Genomic DNA, 22,962 nt, shown 5'->3' on the forward strand with positions numbered 1-22,962 from the left:
AGGCATTTTCTATTCATAGCTCACACGTTTTATTTTTCAAACATAACTGAGAGCACACTGAATGCTTTTGACCATACCATCAAATACTCTTCAAAAACATTTTTATGCCTGAATAATATTCTCTAATATGCTCCACTTTAATTTACATAACCATTTCTCTATTGTTAGAAATTTAGGGAGTTTTTTTCCTGCTTCTGGACAATGCTGCAATGCAAAATCTTAAAGAGAACTCTGCCTGCCTTTCTGGTTAAGCCCTTCAAAGAGATTCCTGAAAGTGGAAATAATTGGTTGAAGGACATGAATATTTTTACGACTTGATTCATATTGCCAGAGTGCTGCTCAGAAAGCTGAACAATTCATGTCAACCAGCTCTACATGAGAATGATTCTGACTCCAAATCTTAACTACAATTTATTTTAATCTCTAAAAAGCTTTGCTAATGTATAGATGAATATTTTATTTTAATATTTATTTCTCTAATTGTTACTGTTAGGCCATTTTTTGCATGCTTATTAGTGATCCATATTTCCCTCTGTTAATGCATTTCCTTCTTGCCTCTTAATGTCTGTTACTCATTTGTTTTTTTAAAAATTTTTAAATTCTCTATATTGATCTCTGGGAGCTCTTTATATATTAGGATATTAGACCTTTGTTTTATTAATTATAAGTGCTTTTCCAGTTTGCTGTTTAACCTTTCAATGTTTGTTTTGACTTAGAGAAGTTTTAAATTTCATACAGGTAGCTGTTTCAAACTTTTCATTTTGAGCTCATTTCTTTTACTACTCTTTTACCATTTTAGTGCTTAACAATCTTTTTTCATCTACTGTGAAGACAGCTTGTTTGTTAATTTTTGCATTTAATTTTTAAATTAATGTGATGTTAGATACACCATGTGCTCTAAAAACTGAATTTTTTTCTAAATAGTGAAAACAGTTTTCAGCATCATTTATGAAATAATTATTTTCCCCATTGATTTTTAATATTTCTTTAATCATTTATTAAAACTTTATAAATAGCAGAGTCTGTTTCTAAGGTGTTTCACTGATCTGTGTTTCTGGTCTCTGTCAAGGACATAATTACTGTAGATTTATATGTTATAATATCTGTTGTTTCCTACTCATGATTTTTAATTTAACAAAGAAAAGGCAAAGCTATTCATCTCTGTTTATTATCCTGATTAAACATGAGAATTGTTCTGTTCAGTTCTCCCCCATACAATTATGATTTTATTAATATTTAAGTTAATTTGGAACACAATATCTTTAAGTATTCAGCTTTCCCTCCAGGAATATGTTATGTTTCTCCATTTATCCAAATATTTTACATGTCTCATCAAGGTTTTACAGTATTCATCTTAATACACGGACAGTCTATTTCTTGCAAGAGCTATTTCTGATTATTATGTGTGTTTGGCTTATTCTTTGCAGGGGTGAGTGAAGTCCACCATTTTTCATGTTTTATTCTCTAGATAGTTACTTTTTGTATTCTGAAGTTTTGATTTTTGTATCTTTTTTTACTCAATTATGTATTTGAATTATTGTCAATTCTAAATATATTTCAGTGCATTTTCCTTTTCCCTTCTCATGCATCTTCCCCATCCCAGGACATCACCCTCTCTTGTGCAGAAAACATATTTCTCCTCATTTCAATACTTATATCTCTTTTGTATGTTTCATGTTTTTATCATGTTAAACAATATGTTATGCTAAATCAAATCTATGTTTGATCAATTGGCTGTTAAGCAAAATGCTTCTTGAAGGTTTAAGTGTTTTGAATTATGTTAATGAAACGTCTCTTTGTTTCAGTTTTGTAATAACTAACAAAGAATCAAGGATGAATGTTGACTTTTAATCAAATACCTTTTATTTTAAATGTATTGTTTTTTAAAGCTTTTTGACACATGGTTGAGGTGTATTATATTAAGAGATTTCCAGACATAATATGATCTTTGCATTTTTGGCATTATGATAATAGCTATTATTTATTTAATGCTCACTACGTGTTGGAAACTGTGATGAGTGTTTTGAGACCAGCCTGGCAAACATGGCAAAACCCCATCTCTACTAAAAATATAAAAATTAGCTGGATGTGGTGGCACATGCCTGTAATCTCATCTACGTGGGAGTCTGAAGCACAAAAATTGTGCAGGAACCCAGGAAGCAAAGGTTCCAGTGAGCCGAGATTGCGCCACTGCACTCCAGCCTGGGAGATAAAGTGAGACTGTATCTAAAAAAACAACCTTTTTTTTTTTTTTAATTGGCTCCCCTTTGCTTCATTCAGGGTTTATAACCTTTTCCCCCTTGTGACAAGCATAGCACATTTTTCTGAGCACTGGGATAAACTGACAAGGGTGTTTGTGGAAGAGACTGCTTCAGAAGCTCCCACTGTACTACACCCTAACTGCTTGCCTCAAGTGAAAAGAGATCAATATATTGAAAAGCTTTAGCATCCTGGACAAAATAAAAAATTCTTATTTCGGCTTTCAAGACGTTGCATAATCTGGTGGCAAAACTATCAATATTCTTGTCTTGCTATTTCCCTGGCTACCCTGTTTCAGCCAAATTTATTTATTCATTCTCTACAAAATAATCTTTGCACTTTACATTCTTATGCTTTCTTTCTTTGACTAGAAAAGCTTTCTCTTCGTTCTCCATACTCATCAAAATACTGGCCATTAGTCAAGACCCTGATCCATAGCTCGCCTCCTCCCCAAAGCCACTTGTACCTATGTTAGAGAAAGCAATTTTTACTCTCAGATCACTTTTGAAAATCTGAGAGGTCCTCCTGCAGGAGATGGGGTTTGAGCAAGGCCTGGAAAACTGGACAGGAATTGAGAGATGGCCAAAAGGTAGATGGAGTAGCCTGAAGGAACAGCATACTACTTACTGCCATGATCCAGGAGATACATATTTATCAGGGCTTGCCTTGAAAGATTCCGAGTGGGTGGGTTTGAAACAGGACAGGAAATCCATATTCCTAGAAATTTGGGAGCCACTGTCTGTAGTAGACTGGCATTTTCTGTTCAGAAGCTTTTTCATATTCTTTTCTCTGGTTTCAATTTTGGTCCTCCTGGTCTGAGAACCTCATGCTCTTAGGCTGGGATGGATGTGAGATATCAAGCTGGACAGATCAGAGTCTCTGGGTCTTTATATAAGGAGGATGGAAAAAAGGTTTCTCTCTTTCCTTTATAAAAACTGAGCTGAAGTGATACAGGTCTGGAGCTTTTAGAGTGCTACCTTTATTGCTGAAGTGGAGGAAAAGTCTTTCTTCAACTGGACAATCAATAGCAATAGCAAGAGACAGAGCAGGACCCCAAGAATATTTTTTGAACCTTAGGACAGGGCTGCATCTGATCCAATCCCATCCAGATTTGTTCTCAGTTATATGAGCCAATATACTGATATATTATTGTTATTGTTATTGTTTAAGCTAGTCTGGGTTAGGCATTTATGACTTACAACTGCAAAAGCCTATCCAAGGCAGGGGTGTAAGGTAAAATGTGATTAATGAAGAACATAACTAGAATGGTAGTTGGGTCAAGAAGAGCTGAGGCTCAGCTGGGGGATAGGATTCATTCATAGACCTTGGGGAGTAACTGACACTTCGGATGAGGGAGAAGCAGGTCATAGAGTTGTGTTTAGGAAGATAATTTGCAACAGAGTATAGAGCAGTTTGGAGAAGGAACTAAAGAAGGATAACTCTTAAGGGACCTTTGAACCTGTTGAACTGGGACTCTTTCTGATTGCTTGTGAAAATTCCTAATTGTAGAAAGGCCAAAAAGAGGGGTTATGTTGCAGACGTAAACATCTGTCTCTATTTGAATGGATACATGCTCAGATGCTGAGAACGCAGAAGAAAAATAACCTCAGGTATGGCCTTTGCTGGAAGAAGTTGAGAGTGGTTAGGGGAGACAGCTGAAGCAGGACTATTCAGAGTTGAGCAAGAACAGAGAAAACACTAGGTTATCAGACAGGAATTCAGAGCAGGGAGCAGGCTGGGGAAGACGGTAAGTATCTGAGTGAAAAACTTCTCTTTTACTAAGAGAAAGATATTGCTGGGTGGTGTGATACAAGTTTTATTGATGAGGGCACTTACCTTGTTCTACAGCCAGGGGGTTTCAGTAACTTAAGACCCTTACATTTTTGTAGGTCCTGGTATTAACATTTTAAGAAATGTCAGATCATGGCCGCGAGAACTGTAATATATTTTAAACACAGTAAGTCCTCACTTAACATTGTGGAGAGATTCTTGGAAACTTTGACACTCAATGAAACGACATATAACAAAAACCAGTTTTACCATAGGCCAATTGAGAGAAACGAGTTAAGTTTCCATGCCGTACTGGTCACAAAACACCCTCAAACTTCTAAATAAAGGCCCAAACACTTCGATTATTAAACACTGAATTAAACATGAGGTGTACAGACATCTAAGAAAGATGATAAACACAAGTGAGATAATTATGCCGTATGGGGTTCATCAGTGAGTGAGGGTGGTTATAATGGTGGTGGTTACATCAAGGAATAAATGTTTGCAAAGTGGAAATTGTCAGGAGTGCCTCCTGCCGCCACACAGTTCAAACCCAAAAAGATAAAATGAGCTGGGCTTGCTGAGCACTTTCATACCATGTCCTTTTTGTTGGGCGTCCGTATGATGACCATTTACCTTACATATATTTATTTTACAATCATTTGTTTTCATTCATCTTTTTTGAACACACTTATTCCAGTTTCATAGCTGGAGCCTGTCCCAGCAGCTCAGGGCTCAAGGTGGGAAACAGCCCTGAACAGGAAGCCTCCCATCACAGGGTACAGCCACACCCACACTCATTCCACCAGGACCATGTAGACGTGCCAGTGAACCTTATGTGCACAGCCTTGGCATGTGGGAGAAAAACCCTAGTACTCAGAGAAAGCCCATGCAGACATGGGGAGAACATGCAAACTCCACACAGACAGCGGCCCTGGTCAGGAATCCATTTCATTTACTTATCAACGTTATAAACAAAGGAAGTTGAATGAAATGATGTTATTTGAGGACCTGTTGTACTTATTGAATAACTCAATGGGTTTTTAACACAACATATGCTATAGTATCATAATACTATTCACAAAGTAATTAAAGAATTTTTAAAATGTGAATTAATAGCATACAACTGTGTAGCCCAGCAATGGGACACACGGCTAACATTGTCAGATAAAGAGTTACTTCTTTCATTGCTGCCAGTAAGTCTCTGTTCTCCATGGAAACCCGCATGGGGAATTAACACCATCTCAATCAGAGGTGGTTTGTGAGACCCACGCCCCACAGTTCCTCTGTTCTCTTGCTGTCACCTCACCACACAGGCCTTAAGTAAAGTCTCCAGGATGGAGTCTTTTCTGTATGTCTCTTATCTGGTTATAAGTGTACTGCTCTCCACATCTTGCCAAGCATTCCAGAATTATGACTGCTACTGCCTTAGTTCATGTCTTTATCATAGTTTCCCTTGGCTAACACTGTTGAGTCTTAACCTCTAGCTCCTCCTCCCTCCGAAGTCATCCTTCATATTGCTGGCAAAGACTTCTCTCTTAAATACAGATCTCAACATGCCACAGCTTTGCCTAAAAATAGTAAGTAAATCCCGTTAGTCATAGAATCACATTCAAACCCGACATATAATACCCCACACATGTGTTTCCAGCCTGCCTTCCCAGTCTCATTTCCCATTTTTCCTCCAGCACTCCATACCTTCAGCTTTTCCTGAAAGGTGCTATGTTCTCTCACTTCTCTATTTTTTGTCCATGCTTTTATCTCTTCCTGAGAAATCCTTCTCTTTTTGCTAATTCTTACCCTTCTCTTTGTGAAAAGTTTCTCACTCCTCCCAGTGAGAACAGCTCTCTGATCCCTTAGCCCATTAACTTGTTTCTGGTACAGGGAGTGTTAAACAAGAAAATCACTGACGACAGGCTGTGATTTGTTTATCTTTGTATACCCAATCCCTGGTACCATGCACGGTAAGGGCTCAATAAATATTGGCTGGATAATTGAATTAATTGTCAATAATATGCCATGCTTTCAGAAGCAAATGCAAGATTAGTCACAAACTACCTCTTGCAAGCAGTTTGCTCTATTCATCAGTGATTGACCACAGTTTTCTGGATGGCTCTCATAAGTAGCTCTGATGGTTGCAAAATGGTTCTCAGTTTCTAAGCCTCCATAGTAACATGCTTCTTCCAAAGCAAGCCCTTTTTCTTTCTCAGGTGCCTCCTGCCTCAGCTGAGACTCTGTAAGACTGATTTCATTTCCTTGACTTAGGCTGTATTTCAGCCCAGCATGTAGAATCACCATCACTCATTGCTGTGATTGCAGCATACTGCTTATCTGCATGGAACTATTCTCCAGGCAAGAAATAATGCCTTATTAATACAGTTTTATCATCAGGGCCAAGTTTGGCAGATAGAGCAACATTAGAGGATAATTGGAAGGACAGCTGATTTGTTAGCAAAATGTTGCTTTTTGGCTAATGAATCATTCTGATTTTTGCACTGACTGTTCAGTAACAAGCTTGAAGATTACTTTGCTTCAGCCCATTAAACCCTGACAAACCAGTTATTAACTACAGCTAGAGCCAATGGCCTGTGGGGATTATCGCAATTATGAGCCATCTATGTAATTTAAAAAAATCATTAGGCGAGACAAGGTGAGTCTCATGATGGCGGGGCTGATGGCTGACAGTCTCTGCTATTTTGTGGTACATGAGGCAATAAACAGCTGCAGGGAGAGCTAATCAGTCAGCAAAAGCCCTTTGCTGGGAAGATGTAGTAAAAGCAATAAAGGTTGTTGCTCTCAAACAACAAACCATGTCTGGGGAGGAAAGGGCAAGGTTTTCTTTAACTTCTATTTTGGAGGCTGGAGGTCTTTTCTCAAAAAATTAGAGGGAAATAGAGGGGGTACATCAAGTAGAGAGGAAAGCAAGGCAGTATTCTCATGGCTCAGATCGCATCCCCATGCTTTATTGGATTGTGGCACTCAAGACGGCCATTGGAAGGTATGTGCCCTTTCTCCTTTCTGCTCCCTATTATTTATTACAGGGGTTTTAAGCTCAGATGGATAATATAAATTAATAGAGAAAAAGGAAAGGGTAAAGATGATGATCAAATTATAAGTCAAATAAAAACACACCTGTGGGCCAGATCGCAACATCTAGTTTGTAAACCAAAGTCCATGTCCTCATTCTGGTTATGGGAATCTTTGAATCTGGCCCACACTGCTTCAGCCTGATCCTCTTGTATTCTCCTCTTTTGAATCCTTATACCTCTGTCTAAGGTGTTCTCCAGATGTGCTGCCCCATACTTTCTAATTTCTGTCTTTGCTACCCCAGGAATGACTTCTCCTTTGAAATTCACTTTTACATGTTCAAATCATATCTACTTTCTGAGTCTCAGAAGTAGTGAACTAAATCACCTTTAAGATCTCTTTCTCCTCTAAAGTTTTGTGAGTCTGTGGCATTTTCACCCATGACGGTTAGCATGTCTGATTCTAGTTGCATTCTGGGGCCTTAACACAGTGTACCATTTTGCATTCTCTAGGTGGACACATTGCTGGGAGTCTTGCCGTCATCACAGATGCTGCCCACCTCTTAATTGACCTGACCAGTTTCCTGCTCAGTCTCTTCTCCCTGTGGTTGTCATCGAAGCCTCCCTCTAAGCGGCTGACGTTTGGATGGCACCGAGCAGGTACAGTTCACAGAGTGAGCAATAACACCAGGAGGGTGCTGCAAAGTCATCCCAAGGGTAAAAATGGAAGATACAAAGCAAAACTTTGTTGTAAAATCCCTTAGAGAACATTTCTAACGCACAGGATAAAACAACCGTGTATATGGGAATGTGTGTTTTCAGTATGAATTCAGGTAACAGACAGATTAATGGTGCTATCTGTAGGACAACAGGAACACGTATATCACTTCGGCAACCACCCCAGCATCAGGGATTCTGCACATGGTGACAGACATGACACAATTCATTAAATTACTCTGTATCCCTGGAAGAGAGGATAAGGTTAAAGCTTCTGCCATATTGCAAAATGAGGCACAGAGCATCCAAGACAGTTATAGAGATTGAAGAACTTCTGATAGGGGATTCAGAAATAGAATATAGGCTTTCCTGCTCACACATTGCATTCAGCCATTCAGTGAATGATTCAGCTGAATATCTTACTCAATCAATAATAATGCAAAAAAGAAGGAGGAGAAGGAAGAGGAGAGGATAAAAGTTTACTTTTTCTCCTTTCTTGCAGCTGGTTTCTTCACTCAGTAGCTGCTTACTCTTGCCTAGGAAGTAGCCAAGGTCACCATAACGTGTGTGTGTGTGTGTGTGTGTGTGTGTGTGTTCATTCTTTATTGCTCAACTGATTCTTGTAAAAGGATGAAAGCAAACATGCTGAAACATGTGCTTGAGCCTTGCCTGCCATTTATTGAATGTGGTTCATATGTTCGTCCTTAAATAATTTCACAACAATGGACAACATTCTGATGAAGAAAAGGAGAGAAGAAGTCTAGTGCAAATTACAGCCTTCTCAACTAATAATTATGGCGATTTCAAATAACGTGTATGCACTAAAGCAGACAGAAATAATGAGGTAGCATAAGTAAACAACTTGGAGGTCTCTAAATTTGGTACGTAATCACTTGGCTGCATGCTTTTTTAAATCTAAATTTTAATAAGTTCTGGAGCATAGTTTTGTTACATAGGTCAACGTGTGCCATTGTGGTTTTTGCATCTACCAACCCATCACCTATGTATTGATGAGGGTTTTTACTTTGACTCATTTTTACAATCCCTCCCTTATCCGCCCCCACAATCCCACACTCTGCAACTTCAATTCTCCCTCTCTGTGTTATTCTATTAGCTAGGGCTTCTGGCTGAATATTTTGTGCCCACAATTCCAACGTTTTCACAGCGGTTGAGAATATCAGTGAAGAGGAAAGAGAGCTGAGCAAGGGTGGCCAGCCTTCACTGAAAGAGCTGCTAGACACAGATCACAGCTTGTAGACTGACACCTGTGGACTGTGGTTTTTCAAGTTTAGAATGGCAGGAAGTCCTAATTTCATACGAAACAGTTGATCATCACAGGTGTTTTGACTTGCTTTCCTTTAACATTCAGGAGATGAGGCAATAAACAGCAGTAAAGAGAGCTAGTGACCATGTGATCCGAGAATGCTTTTGCTAGTCCAACAGTTACACTTGAAAAACATGAACCTCTGGCTAAGAACCCATTATTTGTCTGTATGAAGTTTTACATGTACTTGACCCTTTCTGATGCCATTTGTCAAAGCAGTTTTGTAAACGTAGGATGGTGTGAAAACAGGGTGAACGCAGAATTTAGATCACTGCTTGTACTTCGGCATCATGGCCATGGCAGACCCTGAGCTGTTAATACAACTCTCTGCTGCAAGGGCAATATTCTATAATACACAGTATAATGTAGCTACCATGCACTTTAAATGCAGCTAGTGCTACTGAAGAATGAGATTTTTAAATTTACTTCATTTCATTTTAAACAGCAATACATGATTGGTGGCTACCATATTAAATGGCACCTCTATAAATATAGAGGTGAGTCTAACACATTCATATCCAACACACCCTTAATCTGGCCAACCCAATGATCCCAGCTTAGCTAAATTTTTTTTTTTTTTTTAAATAATCATGGTAGCATTTACCAACGATCCTCACGGGTCTCCTGTTCTAATTAGTTACTTTTGGGTTTCTGACTCTTCGTTCTGTCCTGAGATTTGACTCCTGACTCTTGCCCTTGGTATTGAGCTTTACCCCTGCAGCTGTTTTCCCACCGTGCTTCCTGACCATGGGTTTTGAGTTAGACATGCTCCATTTTATGAAAGTGGATTTGGATTTTCATGGGTAGGAAGCACAGTACCTGACAGCCACAAGTCAATCTTCATTTCCGGCTAACTAGAAATTCTTGGGCCTGGTCCTCAAACCTCTGCAAAGGTGAGTTTTAAGTAGCCTCAGGAGACTCATAAAATAACAATTCCTTGAGTGTTTGCTATATGTTGTATTAGGTTCCTAGGGCTGCCTTAATAATGTACTACAAATTGGGTACATTATTTTGGGGGGTACATTATTGGGTACATTATTTATTTTTATAACAAATTATGAAGGTTGTCTATAAATGACTGAAGTCTGGGAAATAATTGCCACACACTGGGTTATAATACATGACATTACACAAATTTGAATAAAGTTTTGTTTAAACAACAGACATTGTCTGATAGTTATGAAAAACAGAAGTCTGCAACAAGGGAGTCAGCAGGATTGGTTCCTTCTGAGGTCTGTGAGGGGAAATCAGTTCCAGGCCTCTCCCTTAGCTTCTGGTGGTTTTCTGGCAAACTTTGTCATTCCTTGGCTTATAGATCTCTGCTTTAATCTTTATATGGCATTTTCTCCATTTGTATGTCTGGGTTCAGGTTTCCACTTTATATAAGGACACCAACCATATTGGACCCATCCTACTCCAGTATGACCTCATCTAAAAGAACTTCATCTGCAATAATCCTATTTCCAAATAAGGTCACAATCTGAAGAACTGAAGATTAGTTCCCCTCCTCCTCCTCCTCCTCCTACTCCTTCTTCTTCCTTCCTCTCCCCCTCCCCTTCCTCTTTTTCTTCTTCCTTCTCCTCCTCCTCCATCTTCTTCTTCCTCTCCTTCCTTCCTTCCTTCCTCCCTCTTTCTTTCTCTCTCTCTCTCTCCTTTATTTCTTTCTTTATTCCTTTCTTTCTTTTCTTTTCCTTCTTTCTTTCTTTTTCTTTTTCTTTCTTTCTCTCTCTCTCTTTCTTTCCTTCCTTCTCCTTCTTCCTCTTCCTTCTTCCTCCTTCCCCCTCCTCCTCCTCCTCCCTTTCTTCTTCTCCTTCTCCTTCTTCTTCTATAGAATCTTGCTCTGTCACCTAGGTTGGAGTGCATGCAGTGGCACTACCTCGGCTCACTGCAACCTCCCCTTTCCTGGTTCAAGCAATCCCCCTGCCTCAGCCTCCGGAGTAGCTGGGATTACAGGCATATACCACCACGCCCGGCTAATTTTTTTGTATTTGTAGTAGAGACAAGGTTTCACCATGTTGGCCAGACTGTCTTGAACTCCTGACCTCAGGCAATTCACCTGCTTCAGTGCTAGGATTACAGGTGTGAGTCACCGTGCCCTGCCAAAGATTAGTACTTTAACATATAAATTTGGGGGAAACACAATTCAACCTATAACAAATGGCAACTTGTTATACATATATTCTATTATTATAATGCACATAGATAAGAAAATTCAGGCTCAAATAGGTTAAGTGACTTGTCTAAAGTCACATAGCCGGTCACTGGCAGGCCATGTACATCTGACACTTGAGCTCATGCCTTAAATATTTGCATCAGCATTTCTCATAGTGTGAGAAATGTTTCACAGTTGATTAGTCAGATAATTTTAAGTGTCACATAGACAATAATTACACATCCTGATACACATTACAAAATAAACTAGCACATCAAATATGTAATTTCATGGATAACATTGTTTGTGAAGAAGCTAAGTGTAAAAAGTGAATTTATTTGAAAAAAACATTGAGCAGCTAATAAGACAGGTAGCATGTGGATATGGAAAACGTTATGATGGTTGTCTATAAATGGCTGAAGTCAGGGAAATAATTGCCACACACTGGGTAGTAATACATTACAAAGCCCCGCTTTAAAAGGAAATAATCTCTGGGATTAGCTTAATGTGGGGAAGGACTAAATGATGGATTGTACCTGATCACTGACTCACAGAATGTTTCTAGACCATTTTGGGTTTTAGAATCTATGTACGAGTTTGAATTAAAGGTCAGAGTGAGGTGTTAAAGAACTTCTGAGTGAGCAAATGAACTTTCCTCAGTGGGCAGATTGAACACCATTTTATCTTTACATACTGATGTCAACATTTCCATTCTGATGCTTGTTTTTCTTACTATTGCTCTTAAAATGCAGTCAGAGTGTTAGTAAACCTCTGAGCTCACCTCTGTGTTTATCATGTGTTGCATTGGCAAATAAAACTCATTTTCTTCAAGTACTCTCTGAAGCTTTCCCTTTTCACTATTTTATTCCATTGAAGGTGCTAGCACTGGCAGGTTGTAAATGTTTTATGGTGAAATTAAGAGTTTCTAAACACATTTTACTCTCTATGTCTCATTATTTTATCTCCTAATAAGTTTCAATCATTTTAGCACCTGTTTAAATTAAGATCCCCAAGGAAAACAGTGGGGGCAGGCAGCAATTAATATGTTCTAAAAATTTGCTGGAAATTACTTAGTAAGATGGAGCATAATGACTCAGATGCTGGTGTTTCATGAATGCAATATTAAAATTCCTTCTCTTAGTTTTAAAAACCATCCATACTTTTACTTTATGAATCACTGAGTGAACTAGTGTGAAGCCTCTTTTTGTAGGGAGTGGCAAAGAGTCTTATGAGTCTTGGGGGTGTAGGTGATGGAGTTATCTATGTGTGGGTTTCTGTGTGTGTTTGAATCCCTAGAGATCCTTGGTGCCCTGCTCTCCATCCTATGCATCTGGGTGGTGACTGGTGTGCTGGTATACCTGGCATGTGAGCGCCTGCTGTATCCCGATTACCAGATCCAGGCGACCGTGATGATCATCGTTTCCAGCTGTGCAGTGGCAGCCAACATTGTGTAAGTCAGCCCCTGTTCCCTGCACAGTGCCCATGAGGCTCACCTGTAACTATCTGGACAAAGACTTTTTGTAAAAACTCAGTACATGAGAAGATGGTAGAGACCTGACAGAGTGTTTGAATGGCTCAAGATTGAAAATAATGTTGACTGTTTTCTTTTAAGCTAAAGTGTGTTTTAATATTGGCTTCTGCTAGCTACCATGTTTTGAAAGCTTCTGGTGTGCCAGAGACAGGGCTAGGATGTTTGGATATACATTACCAAGTTAATGTTCACAACTCCCCTATATTATAGATTAGGAAGCTGAAGCTCAGAGAGGTTAAATACACTGCCGATTAAGTAGTATGGAGCCAGGATTTTAATCCAGATTCACAGACCCAGAATTGAGCTCCTTTACATTCTGCTCTTGTGCATGTTGATGGTTCCACATGGGGTGTGACTTACTTCTGTTCCATTCCTGTGAGGTGAGCAGATGATGGCTCCCAGTGAGCTGGGTTGGAACGGACTCTAAAATGTATTTATTTCAGTCCTCATTTTACTTTTGCATTCTCTTTAGCAACATTTCCATAAAATGGCTATTGGTTTCATATATTTTAATAGAACTTATAAAAGGAAATTTATTTCCCTAAAAAACAGTCTATTTTATCTTTGCAGCATTGTGACTGCATGAAAATTCTTCCTTGTGCTGTGTTAGCTAAATTCTCCCTTTAGTTTCAACCATTTGGTCCATTCTTTTATCTAGGCAGTCTTAAATCATTCTTACAGGAGAAGAGCACATGTTCTTTGCCAAATGAGTCTACCTTTCCCAAAATGAACTACTGGATTGCTCAGCAATGGGGTTTTGAGGCCTGGACTTTGATCTCGAGTCAAATTTCTCCTTCCCATTTGAGGGTCTAACTCTGGGCAATTCTACTTAAAACTCTATCTATATATCTATCTACCTACCTACCTACCTTCATACCTACCTACCTACCCATCTACCTATGCTGGTAGACATAATAATGACCCACTCCCCTACAAAGATTTAAACATCCTAACCCCTGGAACTTCTGAATATGTTTAATCACATGGCAAAAGGAGCTGTGCAAATGTGATGAAGGATATTAAAATGGGAGATTATCCTGGATTATCCTGGTGGGCCCACATAATGGCAAGCATCCTTATAAGACAGAGAAAGGAGATCAGAGAGGAAGAAAGACACTATATTTCTGATGTTGAAAATGGAGAAAGTTGTCTGGACCCAGGTGGCTTCCAGAAACTGGAAAAGACAGGAACATGAATTCCCTTCTAGAACCTCCAGAAAGGATGCAGTTCCAGAGACCCACTTAGACTTCTGACTTCCAGAACTATAATAAGTCTGTGTTGTTCTAAGTTGCTAAAGCATCATGGTAATTTGTTACAGAAGCAATAGGAAACTCAGTAGCATCTATTTATCATCTGGCTGTCTATCTTGCAATTCTACTTGATATATGCTACAAGGTAGATTTTTACATGAAGGTGAAGAATATCGTGATTGTACAATGAAGTTTTAAAAAGTGGATTTTAAGAGGAGGCACAATGGAATGTCTGGAATTCAAGAATAGCTGAGCATGTACACTTTAGAAAAAGTCCTCAGGTCATTCTAATAGCCTTGACTCTTGACATCTGTCTTAATCACCTCTCAATTTGTGAACCATTGTGCAAAATCTCTGAGCTAAATAATTAGAAGAATGGTGTTTGATCTGCTGTCACTAACTAGATCCCCATCTTCTGCCAGTTAACTTGAAAATGTGTTTCACATTGGCACTGGGAGAAAAAGTGTGAGTAGATCAATGTAAATCTATCACCTCTAGAAGACAAATATGCCAGTGCACACATTCTGCTGACTACAGGTCAATAATGTCATCTTTGCATAGAGAGAACAATATGATCTTGAGGCAAAAGGAAGAATAAAAGTATTAATTTCCTGAGAGTCATATGTCACACAGATTGTCTTGATGCTACACAAAGATGAAGGCTAAAAACCTACCCAACTATCACATTAATCTGGGGCCTCAAAGATCAGGTTTGATTTTCTAAACAGATATCATCCAAATTTTCTTGTAACTGCTTTTAAACATTGACCTTAACATTGTAGGTGCTTTTTACACTCAGAAAGTCAAGGCAGTTGGAAAGCTCTGCCTTCTTTGTGCAAGTAGATAGTTATTTATGAATAAAGATGCTAAGTGACTATAATATTTTGTCCAAGAATTGGGACTACAGGTTTCAAATGCTGCTAGATGCTGTATTGTCTGAATATAGAGATATCAGAACTGTGACTCAGGAATAAATCTATTCCTTGGAGACCCAAAATCAGGACAGAAAGTTCCAATAGGAGTTGCGAAGAGATTCTAGGATGAAGGTTATAAATAGAGCCTTAAGGCTATTGCCTGCTAAGTTTTCACTGCATGAAACATTTCCTCCCCTCAGCATATTTAACTGTAGCTTAAGCTTTTGAATTAAACTCAGCTGCTATGTCTTTCTAACTAAATCAGACTCCTCTGTTGTATCACTCATAGTACCAGTTCTTGGTGGACTTACTGAAATTAGATTTTTCTATTTATATCTGTGTGTGTGTGTGTGTGTGTGTGCGTGTGTGTGTGTAATCTTTACCTTCTCCGGCACATTTAAAACTACATTGGGGAGTGACCACATCTGTTTTCACTGACCTTTAGGGCCCAAGCTTTTACAAGTGTCTGCATATGAGTGAGTACAGAAGTTTTTTGTCTCTCTCTCTTTTTGTCAATAAGATGTGAAAAAAAATGAATGACAACATGATGAACACACATGGCAGATCAGATGAAGGTCTATGATCTGTCAGCCATATCAGGCTGTCTAAAGAACCTTAAATGGTAACTCTTAGTTGAGAGTAAATTTCTACCCAAACACTGAACATCTGAAAACTGTACATTCTGTAGTGATCAGATCTTGATGGCTAGTGGTCATTCCACTTTGTGGTGATGGCCTGAGATTTAACAGACACTCTACCTGAAAACAGAATGGGATACATGGTATTGAACAATATGTTGCTATTTTTAAACTTTTGTTCCAAAATGTTTACAAAAAGTTCAGGAAGGCAAAACACTCTGTTATCTGTCAGTGAAAATGTTCTAATTTTATCTCTAGTCTAATACCTCTTAAAGTTATAGATAAACAGAATTAGGTACATAATTTGTAGTGTCTACTGCTGATCACTTTGACTCAGAGAAGCGATGCTTGGCTTTGCAATATATTGTATATATGTATATATGTATATATATATATATATATATGTGTGTACAAATCCAAGATCATTTTAATATGTTAATATATTTCTACTTCTGGCTAAATAGCTTTTTATACATGAGCACAATACTCTCATCGTTGGACATTAAGAAATCATTCAAATTTCAAATTCTTAAGAAAATGCACAAAATTAAGCAAAATAAAATACAACCTCAATAAAATACACTACTTCTTATTTTATTTATTCCTTCCTGTGTTTTTTTTTTGGCATTTGAAACCAATACTTTTAATTAAGCTCCTGATGAAGCTTGGCTGTAAGCCAACTCAGTGCCTGACAGTTAGTAGACCTTCAATAAAGGAGATTTCCTCTCTTTATTGTCAAATGCTTGATTTTCATCTAAGAAGTGATGCTTTCCAGTTTCAATGTGAAAAGAGAAACATTAGGAGGATGAATGAGTAAACAGGGTGCATCTTTGTAGTTTTCTTTTGTATAAAAGTATTAAAATTCTATGACGTGTATTTAAACATTAGTCAAAAATAGTTCTTTTTAAAGGATAAATATTTTAACTATCCATCATTTTGGATAATGCATGTTATTGCCAGCTCTTTCAATATGCTGCCTACATTTTTAAGACTAATCTCATGTGTGCCAAGAACATTGTTCTCTCTTTCAGACTAACTGTGGTTTTGCACCAGAGATGCCTTGGCCACAATCACAAGGAAGTGCAAGGCAATGCCAGCGTCAGAGCTGCTTTTGTTCATGCCCTCGGAGATCTATTTCAGAGTATCAGTGTGCTCATTAGTGCACTGATTATCTACTTTAAGGTGAGCTTGTTTGAGTTTACCCACCATCATAGTACTTAACTTAAAAGAGAATGGACATCCTATGTTTACCTATACAAACTACTTTGCAAAGCTAAAGCAAGCAAACAAACACTCAACCATGGTGTTAAGATGAACAGCAACGAAACTGAACACCTTAGGGTTCTTGGGTTATAAGCAATAGGAAACATCTCTGGCTCACTCTAGCAAAAAGTATATTTATTGTCCAAAATCGACTGGATGTACTCCTAGACAGATATCAAAGTAGAAATAAGGGCAAATTTTGGTATTTAGAGTTTAGAAACGATCCAACTTCTGTCCTAGACGCCATGCTGAAGTATATGTGTCTCAACAAATGTTTTTGCTGTTTATGTCACTTCTGAAGATTGATATTTCTGTGAATGTGAGTCCAATCAACCTAGGTTGTGTCTTGTATCTGCTGCTTGGCTGGAGGGAGGTTAGAGTACCTGATTTATTGTTCCACCTGTATTGCCCACAGTGGGGGAGAGGTAACCTCTCCCCCAAAAGCCAAGGTGCTAATGAAAAGTTGGAATGAATCCCTGGTAAGCCTCTGACCCTAAACAAATAAATATTCACTATAGATCTCTACCTGGTAATACTGATAACAGAGGTGGGTTGGCGGGCAGAGAATGGAGAAGAGCATTTAGTTCTGCCTATTTGCATCACAATTATTCAATTTGCAAAGGCTTGCTGCTTTTCCTAAAAAAGTGAAAACATGTAAATAAAAATTACAAAGACATATCTAAATTCAGCTGAGCAAAATGATCGCTGAAAGCTTTAAGTCTAAGGCAAAACTAGTTCAAAATTGTAAGGGTAAGTGGAGTTTGAGAGTCCACTTACAAAAGTTGAGTTGATGATGAATTTCTTAAAAATAGTAGGGCACAAACTTTTCTATGGCATAGAATTTCATCAAGGGTAGAAAGGCAGACGTTTCACTCTGAGGCTAAGGGTTACAGTGAGGAGACTGAGCAAGGATGACACTTTTGTTCACACCCTTAAGACTGCATCAAAGATGCCAGCCTTGAGTATGTGCAACACTGGAGAGGCAAAGAAATAAACTCACCCCAGTCAACCAAGAGCATAGTCCAGCTGTATGTTGGCCATATGCAATTCCTGAACAAATAATATCCTTTCTTCTGCTCATTATAATTAAGGCCAAAAAGTCATTGGATCTTGTGGGCATATTTGTACATACTTTCATCACATACTCCATGCTTTTATTAATTTGTAAGAAGTTAAATCAGGACTCCTGAGAGACAACTTAAGAATATTCTTCCTTTTAGTTCTTAAATTATGGGGAGAGCATGTCTTGTAGTCTCACTTCTTTATATGCTGGTAGTTTAAAGCTAAAAGAAAGGATTGAGTCTTCAGAAACCAAGTCTTGTCTCTGAGTTGGATGGCACATGTTGAAAGGGTGAATGAGTCATGGAGAAGGAAAGACAGGGAGGTTTACTTAGTTTATTAGTCAGACTTTCTGGAAGAGAGGTATGAATTCAGTTAACCAAAATCCCTGTCTTTTCTAGCCAGACTATAAAATAGCCGACCCAATCTGCACATTTATCTTTTCCATCCTGGTTTTGGCCAGCACCATCACTATCTTAAAGGACTTCTCCATCTTACTCATGGAAGGTAGGAGTGATTTTATTATTACTCCCAGAGTCAATATTTTCTCTTCCCTAGAATCACAGAGGAAAGGCATGTTCACTGTTAATTTGTATTATGGGAAAAATTTAAAGTGATAAGGAATTTTTGTGAAAACAAACATTTTCTTTTTTTCATATGGGAACAAATAAAAATAACTGGCTTCTATTTTTGCTCTAGCAACTGTTATGAACTATCTCACAGTGTGAAAACAGTAAGTACAAACATCATGAGGAGATACTGGGAAAATATAAATTATTTCTTAAGTATACCTGGAAAAGACCAACGAAAAATTACATAAACTTACCCCTCAGGCTGCATTAGAACTGAACATTTTTATCAAATTGTATCTCAGAGTGGAAGAACACCAGGGTCACCCTTTATTTATTTGCCCAGCAAGTGTTTACTGAGCCTCAACTCTGTGCTGGATAGTGTGCTCAGAGCTAGAGTTACAGAAACGAGCAAAGCAGAACATAGCTCTCTTCTGAAGTTCTGGGCCGTAGTGTGCTATGAGGTTCAGGTGTCTGCACTAAGTTCAACATCAATATGGCCTCCTGGGAACAGGGTACCACTAGGTTGTCTAAGGAAGGGTGAGCTGACACAGATCAGAGACAGAGCAGGTCAAAGCTCTTGATCAGAAGTGGGACTGTGCCTGTGAATAGCCACTGCCCAACAGCCTGGGCAACACAGTGAGACCCCATCTCTTAAAGTATAGTAAAATAAAATATAGGCTGGACTCAGTGGCTCATGACTGTAATACCAGGAGTTACAGTTTGGGAGACTGAGGCGGGATGATTGCTTGACTCTGGGAGTTTGAGACCAACCTGGGCAACATGACAAAACCTCATCTCTACAAAAAATATGAAAATATTAGCTGGGCATTGTGGCACATGCCTGTAGTCTCAGCTAGTCAGGAGGCTGAGGTGGGAGGATTGCTTGAGCCTGGGAGGCAGAGGCTGCAGTGAGCTGAGATGGTCCCACAGTACTCCAGCCTAGGTGACAGAGTAAGACCCTGCCTCAAGAAAATAAAATAAATAAAATAAAAGCTCTGTCCTTATGGGTATAATACTTTAATAAGGGGAGAAAGAGTTTATTCAAAAAATGACACGACATACAATAGTGGGAAGTGCTACAAAGAAGAGGTGTGGGCCTTTTATTAGAGATCTTAACGTGGCTGGAAGCAGGGTGATCCCAGACGCTTTGCTGAGGCCGACTCTTAACCCTGAGCAGGATCTTATGTTATTAACCTCATCATCTACAGCCTCATTTTCATTATCCTCGACTACTTTCCTGGGCCTCTGAAATTTTTGTCTGGCTCTTTGAGTCTTCCAACTCTCCAGGGATAGATGACATAACCCTCACTGCAAAGAAAGTCGTCCTTAGGCCTAAAGCTTACTGCCTGCCTCTTCTCTCCCATTTGGCAGTTAGTGACTTTCTTTTCATTTGGCATAAAATGGTTGAGAAACTACGGGTTTCTGCCCTTTCTAGGCTACATGCTTACTAGAAGAGTGAGCTCAGAGAGACACATCATACAGTTGAAAAAGCAAAGTCTTTGTATCAGACCCACCTCAGTTTAAATGCTAGTCATGCAAGTTTCTAGCTGTGTGACCTCAATCTCCTCTGAACTTCAATTTCTCAACTCAAAAATGGGAATATCACATCCACAATACAGTGCTGTTAGGAGGATTAGATGAGATAAATGGCATTATGTCTAGAACACAGTAGGAGCTCCGTAAATATAAACTCTCAGCTAGTATTTTGGGTTGACTAGAATATAGGAAATATGAAGCTACATTGTAGAGTTGAACACTGTACTGCATATGTATCTGCACCCCAAGAAATTCCCAATTCTTGGTTATAGACTGTGGCCATAGCCCTGGTCAGCCGTTGATGCTGATGGCCTCAGAAGGGCCAGATAAGAGAGTCTTGATCAGAATAAATCTATTTTCATTACTAGAAGAACTATTCAGTGGTGTTTGGAATGGGAGAACTACTGACTCCCATTGACATTATCTTAGAATATTAAAGTATGTCAGAGAGTGATATCAGCAAGATGGCTCACTAGAGATGTCTGGGACTAGTCCCCCTAACAAGAAAGGACCATGGCAACAAATAACCAAAGAAGATTTGAGCGGAGTGTCAAAGGGAGAGTGTGGGAGTGCAATCTAGGTGTCCAACAATAGATGAATGGATCAAGAAAGGGCAGTATATATACACAATGGAATACTATTCAGCGATAAAAATGAATGAAATTGTCTTATTTTCAGCAACATGGACGGAACTGGAGGACATCATGCTAAGGAAAATGAGCCAGGAAATGAAAGTTAAACACCACATGTTTTGACTGATATGTGGAAGCTAAAAAAAAAAAAAATTGTTCCCATAGAAGTAAAAAGTAGAACAGATAGCAGAGGCAGGGAAGGGGAAGGGGAAGGGGAAGAGGAAGAGAAGGATAGGGAGAGTTGTTAAAGGATGTGAAGCTCTAGTGAGGTAGGAGGAATAAGCTCTAGTGCTCTGTAGCACCGTAGGATGACAAGAATATAGATAACAATAATATATAGTTTCAAACAGCTAGAAGGAAGATGTTAAATGTTCCCAACACAATGAAATGATAGATGTATGAGATGATGAATTTGTTAATTTCCCTAATCTGATCACTATACATTATCTGTATGGCAACAGCACTGCGTCCCATACATACGTACAATTATCATGTCAATTTAAAAATGTTTAAAATGTAAAACTGAGGTATATTATAGACTTAAGGTAATTGATTACATTTACAAGGTGATTTATCATTGCTACACTGATCATTTGTAATTAACAAATGATATTATTTTCTATCCTATATTCTAGGAAAATAGGTATTATGAAGAACTTGCCTAAAATACTTATTGGATTAACCCAACAGTTCTCAAACTTCAGTGGCATCAGAATCTCTTGGAGGGTTTATTAAAACACAGATAACTGAGCCCACTCCCACAGTTCTTGAGTCAGTATTATGGAGGAGTAGGAGGGGCAAGAATTTGAATTTCTAACAAGACGCTGGTGCTGCTGGTCCCAGTATAATACTTCAGGAACCACTGGACTAATTTTTTTGTACCACTGAAGGGATTCCTACATGCTGGCCCTGGGAATGGCACCTGTAAATTCAGTCAGAGCTTGAGGTTTACATCACATCAAACATCCAGATGATTGAAATATCCTGACATTAGCTGAATTTTTTTTTTTTTGTCCAGCACATTTTGACATAAGGTATATCTGGTCTCAGAGTGCAATTGCCTTCGGTGACAGCTCACACTTCATCAGCGTTCACTGCTAAGTATACATTTAAGGGTTTGTTCTCGGTGGGCACTATAATTGTTGAAAGATGAGAGTGTTAACAACAATGAAATGGATAATGGAGTCAAATGTCACAGAGTAACAGTGAATTTTCTGGCTCTAAACATGAGAATATTTGGTTTGTCAAGTCACAGAAGCATCCATTTTCTTTCCTGAGGAACAAGTGCTAAGCTGCAGCTGTTGTTGCTATTATGGAAGTTATTGACTTAGAGGAAGATAAAAGACAAGCTGGTGTACAATTGGAAATGACTTATATGCCACTTTTTTTTTTTTTTTTTTTTTTTTGGTCTCACTACAACTTTTCCCTGGTGATTATCTTTCTTATTTTACTTCAGGAAAAGTGCAGAGACTGGGCTATCTTAGCTAATTATAGAAACTGGCAGATAACTCCTTTCTGGAAGACACTTACTTTTTAAATTAGGTTTTCAAATTATATTAGTATAATACTTGGAAAAATTTAAAAATAATATAAAAAGTATGAAATAATTTTAAAAAGTCTCCTCATATTTTCATCTTGGATTTCTCAGTCCCATTCTTCAGGGGTAATACCTATTAATAAGTTGATATTTATTTTTTCAAAGATATTTGTGCATTTGCATATATATACATGTATATGTGTATGTGATGTATACATGTATCTTTTTTTTATAAAAGTGGATTACATATTGATTCACATTTTTCTCTACACCTGACATTTTTCACTTGGAGATCTTTTGTATTAACACACATATAGATATACCCCATTCTTTTTCACAGCTGCAGTTACTCCACAGCATGGAAATACTTGCTTGTGCTGGACATTACAAACAATGATGTAATTACCACTCTTGTACATATATATTTTTAGCACTTATATATTTGTGGAATAATTCCTAGAAGTGATATTGCTGTTTCAAACCTTACATGCTGTATTTGTCTGTTTTTGTACTGTTCATAAAGATGTACCTAAGACTGAGTAATTATAAAGAACCAGAGGTTTAATGGACTCACAGTTTCACATGGCTGGGGAGGCCTCACAATCGTGGCAGAAGGCAAAGGGGGAGCAAAGTCACACCTTACATGGCAGCAGACAAGAGAGCTTATGCAGGGGAACTCCCATTTATAAAACCATCAGACCTCATGAGACTTACTCACTACCATGAGAACAGTATGGAGGAACTGCTCCCATGATTCAATTATCTTCACCTGGCCCCTTGAC

General features: G+C 38.4%; 1 protein-coding gene and 1 long non-coding RNA gene across 2 annotated transcripts in view; one reads left to right on the forward strand and one right to left on the reverse strand.

Moving 5' to 3' along the window:
• LOC116532866 overlaps positions 1-22,962 on the reverse strand; it is a 95,948-nt gene that overhangs the window by 67,382 nt on the left and 5,604 nt on the right. The window lies entirely within an intron of this gene.
• SLC30A8 (solute carrier family 30 member 8) overlaps positions 1-22,962 on the forward strand; it is a 43,759-nt gene that overhangs the window by 15,355 nt on the left and 5,442 nt on the right. The window contains exons 3-6 of the mRNA XM_032252455.1: positions 7,569-7,715; positions 12,545-12,698; positions 16,613-16,763; positions 18,305-18,410. Coding sequence (XP_032108346.1) covers positions 7,569-7,715; positions 12,545-12,698; positions 16,613-16,763; positions 18,305-18,410 — 558 coding nt within the window. The remainder of the gene's footprint in view (positions 1-7,568; positions 7,716-12,544; positions 12,699-16,612; positions 16,764-18,304; positions 18,411-22,962) is intronic.

The sequence above is a fragment of the Sapajus apella genome, unplaced genomic scaffold (genome assembly GCF_009761245.1).
Source record: "Sapajus apella isolate SASKATOON/1434 unplaced genomic scaffold, GSC_monkey_1.0 scaffold3, whole genome shotgun sequence".
In the NCBI taxonomy this organism is placed as follows: domain Eukaryota; kingdom Metazoa; phylum Chordata; class Mammalia; order Primates; family Cebidae; genus Sapajus; species Sapajus apella.